Source organism: Gorilla gorilla, chromosome 23 (assembly GCF_029281585.2).
Source record: "Gorilla gorilla gorilla isolate KB3781 chromosome 23, NHGRI_mGorGor1-v2.1_pri, whole genome shotgun sequence".
NCBI lineage: Eukaryota > Metazoa > Chordata > Mammalia > Primates > Hominidae > Gorilla > Gorilla gorilla.
This window is the reverse complement of record NC_086018.1, coordinates 29955783-29970214: the sequence shown is the minus strand read 5'-3', so window position 1 is coordinate 29970214 and position 14432 is coordinate 29955783. Positions and strand designations below refer to the sequence as shown.

The 14432-nt window shown below is 45.8% G+C and overlaps 1 protein-coding gene and 1 non-coding gene across 2 annotated transcripts; both read right to left on the bottom strand.

The window, feature by feature from the left end:
• Window positions 1–549: 549 nt before the first annotated feature.
• Window positions 550–14036, bottom strand: YWHAH (tyrosine 3-monooxygenase/tryptophan 5-monooxygenase activation protein eta). Its single transcript, XM_004063346.5, has 2 exons — window positions 13296–14036; window positions 550–2012 (listed from the first exon to the last, which is right to left on the bottom strand). Exons 1-2 carry the CDS (start codon window positions 13380–13382, stop codon window positions 1359–1361), a joined length of 741 nt encoding a protein of 246 aa, XP_004063394.1. The 5' UTR covers window positions 13383–14036; the 3' UTR covers window positions 550–1358.
• Window positions 4637–4739, bottom strand: LOC115932021 (small nucleolar RNA U13). The gene has a single exon (XR_004068408.1). It is a non-coding gene; the product is annotated as a small nucleolar RNA U13 (small nucleolar RNA).
• Window positions 14037–14432: the final 396 nt, after the last annotated feature.

The window sequence follows — 14432 nt, the reverse complement described above, 5'->3', positions numbered from 1 at the left end:
CAGCCAGTGATGCTGAGGCTCAAGAGAGACACACTGGGGTCAAGCAAGTGTTTAAGGGGTAGGTTAGGCTTTTTAACTCAATGAGGTTTGCTTTTCTATTTTAAAGAATACTAAACGCTTAACAATAATCACTAAAGATTTCAGGGGTGCAAGTTGTGCCCCTAATATTTTATTACATTAAGAAAACTTGAGGACGTGTATAAGCTCCGTATTTACCTTCAGTGTTAAATACACTCTCAAGTTAAACAGAGCCCACAATGTTTCAGAGGTGCTATACTGTGGAAGACTGCATTTTGTTCTGCGAGGCTCATTAAAAAGCACCAGTTATCAGGAAAATTGATCAGAGAGGCTATGTTAGCTGGGTTCACAGAAAACTATTTAAAATCTATGAATCCTATGTGTGTGCTGCAAAATATGTAATGAAATCAGAGGGCAGGAAAACTTGGATAATGTACTACAAATGCTTCCATGTTTGAGAGATTCAAACCACAATTTGTGACTGGTTAAACAGTTCCTTGAGGGGGGAAAAATCAAGACCAAACACAGAGATGATATCCCCAAAGCAGCATTTATTTACCCATTGAATTCCAAAACATTTATTTTAGAAGTCTGGCATTTCATAATCACCCATCTTGACTGACATGGGCTGACACACATGGCGCTGTCAGGATACACAAGGACAATAGCCAAAGAGTTACAAAAAATAAATCCATGATTCTTAAACAATTGCAACCAAAAAAAAAAAAGTTACAAGTATCAAAACTTTCAGATGCATTGCATTGAAAAGAAGGTTTGTGCACGTCATAATTTAAAGAGGCAAAACCAAGGAGCTACTGAAACCTCACGTTAAACAGTTTATTATAAAGCTGATGGAAAGGAGCAAGTTGTCTCTCTGTATCAGCTTCCCTTAACAGTTTTCCATTAATTGAAGAAAGAGGTGGGAGGGGTGAATTCATTTTTGCATGCACAAGATGTACTGCTTAACAAAACACTATCAGCTTGTTTTAAATGGATCTTTTAAATATCAACTGTAGCCTGGTTGGCTAATTCTTTCTAATCTCCCCCATTACTTTCGCCTAGATTTCCGATAGATCAACAGGCATAGTAAAATGCCTCATCAGAACACACTTCTCCACACAATTCAAAAAGGGAGCTCCTGTGGGCTCAAAGCAACCATCAGTCCAGCAATGCCCATGATTTATCTGAAACTGCTTCCCAAGAGACAGGAGTGCAGATCTGAGTAGCTGTGCTGCCAATACAGATAGGTTTAGCACTAGATATTTAGTGATTGTGGCAAGGAAGAATCGGTGATGATGGGGGTGGTGGGTGAAGGAAGGGCCAGGGGACCTGAAGGATCTTCAGTTGCCTTCTCCTGCTTCTTCATCCTGCTGGTCGCTCGTCCAGAGGGTGAGGTTGTCTCGCAGCAACTGCATGATCAGCGTGGAGTCCTTATAGGAATCCTCGTTTAGTGTGTCCAGCTCAGCTATGGCATCATCGAAGGCTTGTTTGGCTAAGAGGCAGGCTTGCTCGGGTGCATTCTGGATCTCATAGTAGAACACGGAGAAGTTGAGGGCCAGGCCCAGCCGGATGGGATGCGTGGGTTGCATCTGCTCTTTGCTGATTTCAAAGGCTTCCTTGTAGGCAGCTTCAGAAGCTTCGACCACACTGTTTTTCTTCTCCCCAGAAGCGACCTCTGCTAAGTAGCGGTAGTAATCACCTTTCATTTTCAGGTAAAACACCTTGCTCTCATACTGGAAATCATTGCAGTTCTTGATCAGGAACTTGTCAAGCAGAGACAGGACATCATTGCAAACTGTCTCCAGCTCCTTCTCAATCTTCTCCCGGTAAGCTTTAACTTTCTCCAATTTCTTTTCGTTTCCATCAGCCATGGTTTTCTGCTCAATGCTGCTAATGACCCTCCAGGAAGATCGCCTGGCACCAACCACATTCTTGTAGGCCACAGAGAGGAGATTTCGATCTTCATTGGAGAGAGGTTCATTCAGCTCTGTCACCTGCAAAACCCCAAAAAGATAAACATTGAAAGCAAAATCTGAAAATCTTGGTAAGAAGCCTTCCCTTCAACATAATCAACAATCCTTCTCAAGAACGGGATTATGAACAAGTCAGTCACTCTGGAGAATAAAAACCACCCATGGATAAAACCAATATAGACATGAACCCTATGTGAAGAAAGACTGTAGTCTAACAGAAGAGATAAATACTTGGCACCCAAAACAGAAAACCATAGGGGCTTGAGAAATTCATAATTCGGGTCTGATAAGATGTTGCTTTCACCTTGGTAGAGGAGTGGGACTAAGGATAATTATGAAAAGGTTGTACAGCAGCAGTACATAATGGTGAAGAAGAAAACCTCGAGCTTCAGCTATTCTGCAAAAGATATTCTGAACAGGCCGGGCACGGTGGCTTATGCCTGTAATCCCAGCACTTCAGGAGGCCAAGGGCGGGCAGATCACGAGGTCAAGAGATCGAGACCATTCTGGCCAACATGGTGAAACCCCATCTCTACTAAAAATACAAAAATTAGCTGGGCGTGGTGGCACGCGCTTGTAGTCCCAGCTACTTGGGAGGCTGAGGCAAGAGCAACTCTTGAACCTGGAGGTTGCAGTGAGCCCAGATCGCGCCACGGCACTCCAGCCTAGCGACAGAGCAAGCCTCCGTCTCAAAAAAAAAAAAAAAAAAAAAAAAAGATACTCTGAACAGTAAGATCATACAGTCCCTGTGTCAAACATTCAAAGACAACAGACTGGAAGTGTTCCAGACTCTGCTTCCAGCTTTATACTCTGGAAAGAACCAACCACTCCTCAAATACACATTAACAGATGGTGGGGCTTCACAGATCAGATGGAACATCACACAGATCCAGTGGCCAGAGCTTCGCCCTGTGTGGCTACACATGGAACCCTAACTGATACTCCCAGCCCTCTCCCAAACCAAAATGAAGAATTCATAAGTGACATGAAAGTACCCCCAGCTCCTGGTGAAAGGAAGCACAGCTACTCAGCAGCAAGTTGTACTCTGACCTACCTCACAGGAAACTCTGGTCATCAAGGATGGAAGCATCAATTATTTTAAGTGGAAGAGTTAAATTTCACAAGCTTTAACTTCCCTTAGTTCTTCATGATGCCAACTACAAGTGAACTAGCTATGCAGTTAGTAGGAAGAGCATTATTAGACTTTGCAGTGGTTGAACTGTATCCCCCGCCAAAAGATATGCTGAAGTTCTGACCCTAGGTACCTGTGAATGTGACCTTATTTGGAAATAGGGTCTTTGCAGATGTAATTAGTTAAGATGAAGTCATACTGGACATTAGGGTGTGCCCTAAGTGCAATTACAGGTGTCCTTATAAGGATAGTGAGATTTTGACACACACACAGGAAGAATGCCATGTTGACAGTGAAGGCAAAGACTGGAGTGATGCATCTACAAGCCAAGGAACACCAAGGGTTGCCAGAAGCCACCAGAAGCTGGGAGAGTGCCTAGGAAGGATTCTTCCCTAGAGCCTTCAGAGGGAGCGTGGCCTGCCTACACCTCACTTTCAAACTTCTAGCGTCCAGAACTACGAGAGAATACATTTATTATTTTAAGCTATCCAGTTTGTCGTACTAGGTTCAGCAACCCCTAGGAAACTAACAGTTTCCTAACAGAGTTCCTAACAGAGTTGCTAACAGAGTTGGTCTGGGCCCAAGCAAAGAAAATGACTTCCTAAATTGACCCAGGACATTTCACAAGCCCTTAAAAGATGGTGTGTCGTCTAAAGTAGAGGGATTCCTTAATATGACCTACTGGTAAAGGTCTTTAATTTTATTAAATCAGTCTCTGCTTATCCAAAAGGTCTTTAATTTCAACAATGAAAAAAAAGAAAGCAAAGCACTTAGGAAACCATAAAACACTAAACAAAAAAGGTATTACTTAAACCAATCTGTAAGGACAGAACCTCCAGAGGGAAAAGGCCAAGTTCAATGGGGAAAGTTATCAATAGCATATTCAAATAGACACACTTAAAATGGATTGAGAAGACTGAGCAGTGGAGTATCAGAAATCATGAACAATGATGGTTTATTTGGGGAATTAGTGGTTCAAGGACATAAGCAGCAAGTGTAATCATTATTACAGGTAAAAATCAGAAAACGTGCCAAGTTCTCACAAAGTAAAACAAGCAATTGTCTGAGTCCTCCCTACCCCCAAGCCCCAGACAAAATAAAAATACCAGCTCACTCTTAATTTCTCCATTTCCCTGTCCCCAGGACCCCTACTCTTCTGCTACAAACCCTTAACACAGGATTAAGTCTCTCCTTTGCCTACCCACTTCTTTCTTCAGTGTGGTCTTTGGCTAACAGCTATCCTGACCATTCCCCAGGGGTGCTGCCTCCACTCCGGTCAAGCCAGGGTTCTCATTATTCATCCTCACATATTCCTTAGTAGTCTCCATACCTCTCACTGTGATCTGCCCCAGTCTACCATGAATCTACAATCCATGCTCCCCTTAAATCCAGCTGAACACCTATAACCCCACTAGTTTCCTCCTCCAGTAAGTGCCTTTAAACACTTACATACATTTTCTTACGGAAAATAGAGACTTTGTAAATATTTAATAACTTAGTCTTTTTTTGCCCACACCAGAGGGTCACGTGTCTATGCTGTAACAAGGTTTGAGGGTGGCACATCTCACACCTGCATGTCAAAACCCAATCATCACACTTATGAAGTACAAAAAGATGAGTAACTACTTAGTCTTTTAACGAACAACACTTCTAAATCAAAATTCCATCCCAAATATTCTGATAAATTTCAGAATGCTTGAATCCTCTAGAATGACTTGCATTTCTAGAGCAATATTCAATAAAACAAAGCATAAGGCAACAACAGAATTTGGAGAGCTCCTTTGATCTTGTAGTAATTAAACTAAGGCCATTTGGCATTAAAATACAAATAATATCCACAAGGAGTCACAATATACTTCCTCCTGTGACTAACAAAGCTGCTTCTGTGAAACTGGCAAAGATACACCAAGGTAACTTCCCGGAGTATATCATTTAAAGTGAGTGCAAATCTGAAATACATGTATGTATAATACAGAATGCTTGCATAACACAAAAGGCGGTATAATTATTAAACCCAAGACATCTGAAGTTTAGTCTGAGCTAGCTATGTGACCTTAAACAAATCACAACCTTTTTGGACATCCAAAGTAAAATAAGCAGAATTAGCCCAAATGATCTCCAAGGCCTCCTTCGGCTCCAATATTCCATGATTTCCTTTTCCCTGTGCACCAATAAAAGGTGTGGCAGGGCTTCCTACTAACGTGAAGTTTGGGTCTATCTGTAAGCATATTCTTTCTCCAACAGGAATAAGCTGCCAAAAAAGGCTACTGGGCAGTATTTATGATGACACCTTCACAAGAAAAATCATTTACTGGGAGTATTAGTGTTTATGTAACAATCATCTGGTTGCCTGCCAGTCTGAATGAATCACTATCAGCATTAGCTGAGGGTGACTAACATATCTCAGCAAGCAAATATTGTTCCTAATACCCCAGCCAGAGCCTAACTAGGAAATAACTGGATACATTTAAATACAGTATTTTTTTAATACTCCTGGGTTATAATTCAGTTAACAAAAGGAAACATGAAATGAAGATGGCTTACTACTTGACCAGATAACTAAAGAAAACTGAGTTTTTCCCAGACTGGAAAATTATAGACCCATGTAAAATCAGACAGTCCATTAAAACAAAAAGATGGATAGCCAATCTTGAGGGATGATACTTAGCACCAGTTCCCAACACTTCAAATACCAAAATACAGGAGCCAGGAGAACTAATGAAAAGTTCAGTCATAAACTGTACTAAGAGAGGCAAACACTGGGTGGCAACACAGAGTAATGGATGCTCTCCAGGCCCCAACCATGCTACCTAAGATCATCTGCAAAATCTAATGAAATCAGATTTGCTGCATCTCCACAAATTAGGAACATGAAGCAAAAACAAGACAGAATTTTAGAGACAGGCCTAGACAATAGTTTTCAGCCTCTTTCTGCTCTAACACCAAGATTACAACAGTCATTTCTGCCACACCGCACCTTCCCTCAGTGCAGCCACACTGGGCACTGAGTCTTCACCTGGCCACAAACCAGGGGTTTCGCCACCTCTGCTCACAGCCTCTCTGCTTTCTAGGTGTCCTGCCTGCCTTCCCACCCTCTGTAATCCTACTTACACCCTTCCTGAAGGACAACCTTAAACTGATGGGCTCTTCCCATGCACAAAGGCCCTCCTCTCCATTTCTTTTAAGGATTGGACTTCCCTGTCAGCCAGTTTTACTCACGTCCTGACCAAACAGCCTTTGGCTACACCTAGTCCCCACCCCAGGGCACTCACTTCACACATTTTCTCTGCTCCAGGACTACCCCCAACATTACTAAATGTCAAAAATGACCTGGCCTGCTGATCATTCACTTATCTTCCTATGACACTATTCATTTACCCAAAAACCCCTAAGGGCCTCCTCCCACTACTCACAAGGCAAAAAACTATGTGTGTGAGTAAAAATAGATCCACTGCCAAAAACAGTACAGGGACTATTTAGGAAAATTTAAAGTTCTTAATCTGGGAAACATCCAACATCAAAAGTAACACTGAGCAAACAAAAATGCCACCCCCGAGCTGCCAGGCCATAGCTGCCTACGTTAGGGGTAATGCTGCCTCACTCGAATATGCTGCCATCCTTCACAGCTCCACACATGCTATGGGCTCATCCTTCATAGTTACCCACACCTACATGCTATCAACCAGCTTGCTTTTGATATGAGTAAATGATTCTCATGATTAAGTAAACATAACCACATCATAGAACCTTTAAGCTTCTTTGGCAGAAGTGTGTGTGTATGTGTGTGTCTGTGTGAGAAAAGTGAGTTTGAGGGTTTGAGGGGCCAGGTGTGATAATCCCAGCACTTTGGGAGGCCAAGGCAGGCGGATCACTTGAGGCCAGGGAGTACAACACCAACCCAGTCAATGTAAAGAAACCCCATCTCTACTAAAAATACAAAAATTAGCTGGGCATGGTGGCGTGCACCTGTAATCCCAGCTACTTGGGTGGGACATGACAATCCCTCGAACCCGGGAGGTGGAAATTGCAGTGAGCCAGGATTGTGCCACTGCACTCCAGCTTGGGCGACAGAGCAAGACTCTGTCTCGAAAAAATAAAAAATGAGCTAGAGGGATGAAAGCTTGCTGAGCTCTTTCCCAAGTTAATGCTAAGGAAGTGAGGATCTTGCCTGGCCTGCCCCAAGCTGGAAAGATATCCACCAACAGACCAAGTCCTACAGGCCACTGTGCAAGAACATCACCAGCCAGGGTCAGGCTGAGCCCCTTATCCTCACCAGGATGAGGCTGCAATTCTGTAAGACCACAAATAGGCTAAACTTCAAGCTCAGAGCAGGCAAGTTCAGGTAAGTAACATCCACTCTAAGCTAAATTTTAGTCAAATAAAACAGCTACCCTTGTATAGTCGAGAGACTGCTTTTGCCTTGCTTTTGACATAACTGAACATTTTCATGGGGATTGGCAAGGATTAAATACAACACCATCTGAATGGCATTACTGCATGCTACTGTCCCTAGAGGCATCCGAATTGAAGGCTTCAGAAGCTGTGCCAGGTTCGGATCACTGGAAGTGCCAACACTCACCACCGCAGAAGGGAATGCCACTGCAGCCAGGAGTAGGGGTGGGAGGAGCACCAAAATGCTGGGACAGAAGACAAGCTGCCTCCACTTGGACACTAGGAGGAATTTTACCAGCGACCTAGAGACAGAAATTTTGGGGCCTGCATAAAAATATACTAAAGGGTGCAGGGAGAAAAATACATTAAAGGCAATATGGAGAAACAACTGGTGCTAAGAATATGAAATAATTTCTTAAAATACCCCAAATAAAATGTAACATAGTCCTGTACTTCTTAACTCAGGAGAAACTCAAATTCAATACTTTGTTAAGCAAAAAAAAAAAAAAAAAAAAAAGGCCTCCAAGCCTTCAGAACAAGCAAAATCCAGATATGTGAGTTTCCCTCTTATGTTTCTCTGTTGTAGCTAAAACCCACAAATGGCAGATTGTTCTTAATCATATTTGGAAAGAAAAAAATGACTTGCACCCAACAGATAAAATTATTTGTTTAGTAAGCCCACTTATGAAGAGTTCTTGGATTTCAGTCACCAATGCTGACAATGGTTAATATACCAGAATGTATACTAGACATATTATCCCTTTGCCTCATGGGGCATTGTTACATAGCGGTTAAAATGAGAGCTCTAAATTTGAGTTTGAATCTTGAATTCACAACTTACTAGCTGTTTGACCATGAGAAAACCAACCTCTGAAAGTCTCATTTGTAAAAGGGAGTAACAGTACCTATCCTGAATTGTTAAACAAGAATGTACACGTGGAAGGTGGCGGGCACCTGTAGTCCCAGCTCCTTGGGAGGCTGATACAGGACAATGGCGTGAACCCAGGAGGCGGAGCTTGCAGTGAACCAAGATCCTGCCACTGCACTCCAGCCTCAGCGACAGAGCAAGACTCCCCCCCAACAACAAAAAAAGTACACATGGACTAACAGCTACCGTTTACCAAGTGCCTAAAAAGTTAAGTAAGTTCTAACCAAGCACAGTGGCTCACGCCTGTAATCCCAGTACTTTGGGAGGCCGAGGCAGGTGGATAACCTGAGGTCGGGTGTTCAAGACCAGCCTGACCAACATGGAGAAACCCCATCTCTACTAAAAATACAAAATTAGCCGGGTATGGCATGGTGGTGCATGCCTGTAATCCCAGCTACTTGGGAGGCTGAGGCAGGAGAATTGCTGGAACCCGGGAGGCAGAGGTTGCAGAGAGCCGAGATTGCTCCATTGTACTCCAGCCTGGGCAACAAGAGCGAAACTGTCTCAAAAAAAAAAAAAAAAAGTAAAATAAGTTATATAAACTTGCTAAATGTCACACACACACACACACACACACATAAAACGTTAGGGGTACCCTCTCCAAAACCGTATTTCTGGAAAAGTGTGACGCTACAGTCTGTCACTGATATAAAATCCCAGACAAAGACCAACTAAAGAAAATCCCCACCAAAGAAAATACATTTTTGGTTTCTTTAAGGGAGTCAGTTCCGGACTGTGGAAGTTCTTCTGGGGATAATTCAGGGACCCAAACCCACATGGGGACTACAGTTTGTATTTCAGTGCAAGAAAGCCACGTAAGCTGTTTGCCCACCTGAAAGGACCTTTTAAATTCAAACTATTACAAGAATAATCCAGGGCCTTCTTCCTTCCTCAAAGACGATTACATTTTAAATGCCCAGTTAGTGGGAAACATAGCTCCCTAGTTTTTACATACTTCAAACTATAGTATCAATGTGGCTTTAAGATTTCATACTGGTTGGGTGTGGTAGCTCACTCCTGTAATCCCAGCACTTTAATAGGCTGAGGCAGGAGGACTGCCTGAGGCCAGGAGTTTGAGACCAACTTGGGCACCATATAGAGATCCTGTCTATACAATTTAATAATTAGCTGGGCACGGTGGCATGCATCTGTAGTCCCAGCTGCTCAGGAGGATCACTTGAGCCCAGGAGCTCAAGACTACAGTGAATTATGATCGTGCCACGACTGCACTCCAGCCTGGGTTCCAGAACGAGACCATCTCTTTAAGAAAAAAAAAAAAAAAACTAATCACACCTCAAAATCCTCCTACTCTCTGTGACACTGATCTGTCTCACCTGGGGCAGTCAGCTGTGCACTTTTACACAGCATCTGCTCATTTCCCCACTTCCCAGAATCTCACAGCTGTTGCAACAACAGCCTTTTGCCAGTGGTTGGGCCAAGTGCCCCTCCTCTCCGACTCGTTTCCTTAAACTGTAGTTTTGTTTCCTGCACTTAAGATTTCTAGGGAGCCGCTGTGGCTCAGGCCGGTTTCCCTGGCACTCGGGGAGGCGAGGCTACACGTTCGAGGCCAACCTGATCAACACTGATTAAAAAAAAAGATTTCTATATTATATTCTGCAGGTACTTTAAACGTGTTTCTGCCCGTTTTCTGTCAACACTGTAATCAACTGGTGTATCAGTGTTAAAACACAATGCTAGCCCAGTAATTTTTACATTTGACAACTTCACAGTTACCATCTATATTTTAATATAAAATAGATGACTTAGGGCCATAATACATGATGAAATTATGTCTATCTATGAATATCCACCACAAATCTATCTGGTTATTTTCCCTCTTTCCTTCAATCACTTAGTCTTCTGGACTAACATTTAATCCCACTTTATAGGTTTATTTCAGTTATCAAATGGTACTTACAGAGACTATGAATTGTGTAGCCTAGAATTGCCTAGCCTAGAAAGGACTTAGGTTCTAGAATCTTTCACAATATTTCTTCCCACTATTATACTCTATGCAAGCTGGTAGGTATGAGATAGAGCTTGAAGATACTCCTTTATGCTTCACTTCAGAAACATTTCTTGCTTCTTCAAATTATGGAGAGAAGCAGGGAAGAGAAGTTCTCAACAGGTTTGAGGCAAGACCATTGTTTCCGATATGCACGATTTTTCTTCAAGCTTACCAACACTGTCCTCCAGGTGACGCTGGTAGAATAAGGAACATCAATCATTACAGGAAGGCAGTATTATCAAGTGAGCATTTTAATTATGAAGGAAACAGAAAACAAGTTAGAAGACTGAAGGCAAAACTGACTTGTTAATAACAGCAACATCACTAGTTTTATACTAGTTTTATACTTCAGAGGACCTAAAGCCAAGATGTAAGTTTCAAGGTTACAGACTGGTGGCATCAGAATATATCCTCAACACATGTGTCCTGCTCCGTCCTCCCAACAGCAGGCTACTTACCTGCCCTTCCACAGCCCTGAAGAAAGCCCAGGTAAACCCAGAGGGTTACTGAAACTTACACCCTTTCCAAAAGCCTTAGTTAAGGCTGATGAGATTAATAACACAGAGACTGAGTCATCCCAGCAACATTAAGAATTTAATCTACAAACACCAAGTTAGCAGGGAAAGTGACCCCTGCCAGTCCCTTCCAATATATTTTTTTTTCTTTTAAAGAAAATATCTATAAGCACAATATATTCCATTTAGATGATGGGGGAGAAATGATTTATCACTATTCTGAGACGGCAGAATTAAAGCTTGGATTGGCTCTTCTACGCTGGGTGGCTTTTCCAACTCATTATTTCAAATATAGATATTATAGATTCCTTTCGTTTACAAAAGGCTACCTTAACCCTCCAGAGAAGATCTATGGACACAAGTAGCTTGCTGCAGGAAAGCATTTTACAAGCCTACTAGAAAGCCAGTCTTTTTCTCTGCTCAAACTAGATTTCGTTCTGGTAACATCTCTCCATTCTTGCCTGTTTCCCCCATTTCAAGTTGCCTCAGGTTTCTGATTGTTCCAGAACACACCTTCTAGCCATTTTTCCTTAACCTCCATTTCCCCTTCCTTTAAACCTCGTCCCTCCTTTCTTTTCACCACATTTATTTCCCAAAGGGCTCCGAACACTGCAGTCTTTACGTCTCACTTAGAGGGTGAGCAACCACTTCATGAAAATGTGTGGAGAGGCCTCAGCCTGCATAATCCCAGCTCCACTCAGTTACTGGGGAGGAGGGGCTTAAGTGTGACCTGCTGTGGACACAGGCAGCTTTATCCCAAAGAAAATTAAGGTTCAGGGTCCCTTCCAAGGAAATGCATTCGTCAGTCCCATTTTTGTAAAATATGCAAAATTATATTTTAGATTTTCTTTTAAAGGACCCCCTGAATTACATAAAGTTCAGCCTCCAGACCTAGACCGTCCCCCGGTCTGGAAGAAAACCTGCCTCACAACAGCATGCTAATAGTGCTCAAGTGAAGATCACCAACAAATCAACATACGGGCAACGGTGCTGCTGGCTTCCAAACACACCCAGTTATGTGTGTAACAAGGACACCAGAGGAAAGGCAACTCTTCAAGCACCTTTCTTACCTGAACAATCCTAAATATTGGCCCCAACTACATATCTCATCTGATATTAACATCAAAAGCCTTCAAATGAGCTTTCCAAATGACTTAAGATTTTAGGGAGCCTTTGTATTGGCAGTTTTTTTCGGAACTCCCTCCAAAAGGCCAGCAAAGGATACATTTACTATAATCATGGGCAGTAATTCTCAGACTTAAGCCAGCTAAAAATCGCCTGTGAGAGCCGGTTACAATGCAGATGTCTGAGTCTCACCGCCCGAATTTCTGAATCTATAGGTCTAAGGCGGAGTTCAAGGGAATCCTCCCAGGTCTCAGGAGGTTGTACACTCAACATAGGTTGGTGGTCGCAGTTGTAGTTCTACCACTGTGTGACCTTGACGCAGGGAGAGGAAATATTCATTTACAGAAAACGTAAAATAACGTGGAGAGAGAGTGAGATGGTAACCGGAACTCGGAAATGCAGGTGGTGTGTGACCCACGGTATTTTGCTAGGGTGTGGCTGGGCACGACTCATCCACCGGAGAAGCTGCAGAATCGATTTATGAGGGTCTCAGGAATGCAAAGACACACAGATTCGTCTCACCTAGAAGTCACGTTTCATTTTAATCTCCAAGCAGACAGCGCAGCAGCAAACCTGGGGCTGTAGAGTGGGGCCCCACACCCTCCGCCCACTCTCCCGCCCCCGTCCACGCCTAGACTGCATGAAAGGGGTCTTCGCACACAAAGCCAGACCCCCAAGCGTGGGAAGATGGAACCAGAACAATTCGAACGAGCAGAGCAAAACAGATCGGAATTACAGACTTCAGGTCGTGGCAGAGAAAACCAGCTGAGACAGGGCGCCACTTACTAGGCGATTCTTTATTCCAAGTTGGGGAACGGAGGAAGACGAGAGGGGGAGCCCCCGGGTCCGGTGAAACGCTCTAGAAGGAGGAATGCGGCTCCTTTGCGTCCCCTAGGGCACCCTCTGCCCCCGGCCGGGCTCCGAACTAAGATGTGGCGACCCCGACCGGCCCGCCCCCCTTCCGGGGCTGCCTTCGCGATCCCGAACTGCACCCTCCCGGATCCCCCACCCCGGGCCCAGCCTCAGGAAGTGGCGGGGCGCCCAGCGGGAGCGGGAAGCGCGGGCTAAGGGCGGGCGGGCGGCCACGCCCAGCCGGGTCGCCGGGTCGCCCATGGCCGGGAGGGGAACGCCGCCCGCGGCCATCGCCGTCCCTCCCCAACGCCAGGCCCCCCCGGCCAGCCGCCCGGGCTCCCGGCGCGCTCACCGCCTTCATGGCGGAGGCCATGTCGTCGTAGCGCTCCGCCTGCTCGGCCAGCCGCGCCCGCTGCAGCAGCTGCTCCCGGTCCCCCATGTCGCTCGCGGCTCGGCCTCGCCTCGCGCCTCACACCGCTGGCTCGCTAGCCCTCCCGCCGGTCAGTCCGCTCCCGGTCGCTACGGAGGCCGCCGCCGCGCACGCGCACTGGCTCGCCGGCTGGCCGGAGGCTGCAGGCTGCAGGCAGCGCCGCCGCTCGCGCCCTCTCGCTGGCTCGCCCCGCGCGCTGTGGCTCGCGCCGCGGACAACGCTGAGGGAGGAGAGGCGGCCGCGCTGGGGGATGGGAGGACGGGACGACGCCTGCGCAGTGAGAGTGGCCAGGCCGGGCGGTGGGGAGCGGCGGGAGTGGGAGGGGGGAAGGGCGAGCCGGCCCTAACGGTCTATTTCAAGGTGACGTCACCTACTATAAATAGCCACCGCCGCCGCCGCCCGGCCTGAAAGCCGCGCAGGCGCTCTGCGAGTGCTGCATTTTACCGCCGCAGAGATGGAGGTGGAGAAGGGAAAGCCGGGCAGGAGACTGCGGAGCCGGTGGAGGGGGCGCGGTGATGGCGGCTGCACAGGCAGTGCATTGTCATAGCCCCACCCTGAAACGCGCCACTCCATCCACGTTAGAGATCTGGCTTGAGAAGGGCCCCAAAAGCAAGCAAACATACTGGCGGAGAAGCCGGGAGGCCGCGTGCCCCGAGGGGCGGGTCCGCCCAGCCCCGCCCCAGCCGTCCCGCCCGCCCCGAGCCCTGCCTGTCCATGCGTTCTGCTGGGCCACACCTTGTACTGGTCCGGGCAGCATCGAGTCCGACCCTCGGGGACAGCCCCGCTACACAGACACACACAGTCGAACCCAACCTGAGACGTAGCCTTGGGCAGGCTGTGCCTTCCACCAGAGTAGGGGACTGGGTGGCCAGGGCGGGACAAGTAATATTCAGGACACATTAGGAGCCAGCCCAGTGCTAGTCCCGTACAAGCATTCTCCTCTTTAATCCTCACTACCCAGCCCACAGTGGGCACAGCTGGTCTCCCCATATTTAAAACGTGGAACCTGAGGAAAAGCGAGATTAGTGACTTGCTCAGGGTTACGCAGCCTGTAAGTGG

What these genes read in the sequence shown, in the direction of transcription:
- YWHAH (XM_004063346.5), bottom strand. Translation starts at nt 13,382, where the DNA reads ATGGGGGACCGGGAGCAGCTGCTGCAGCGGGCGCGGCTGGCCGAGCAG. An exon ending in TGGCCTCCGCCATGAAGGCG is followed by an intron (nt 2,013 to 13,295) that starts GTGAGCGCGCCG and finishes GGGGTTTTGCAG; the next exon opens with GTGACAGAGCTGAATGAACC.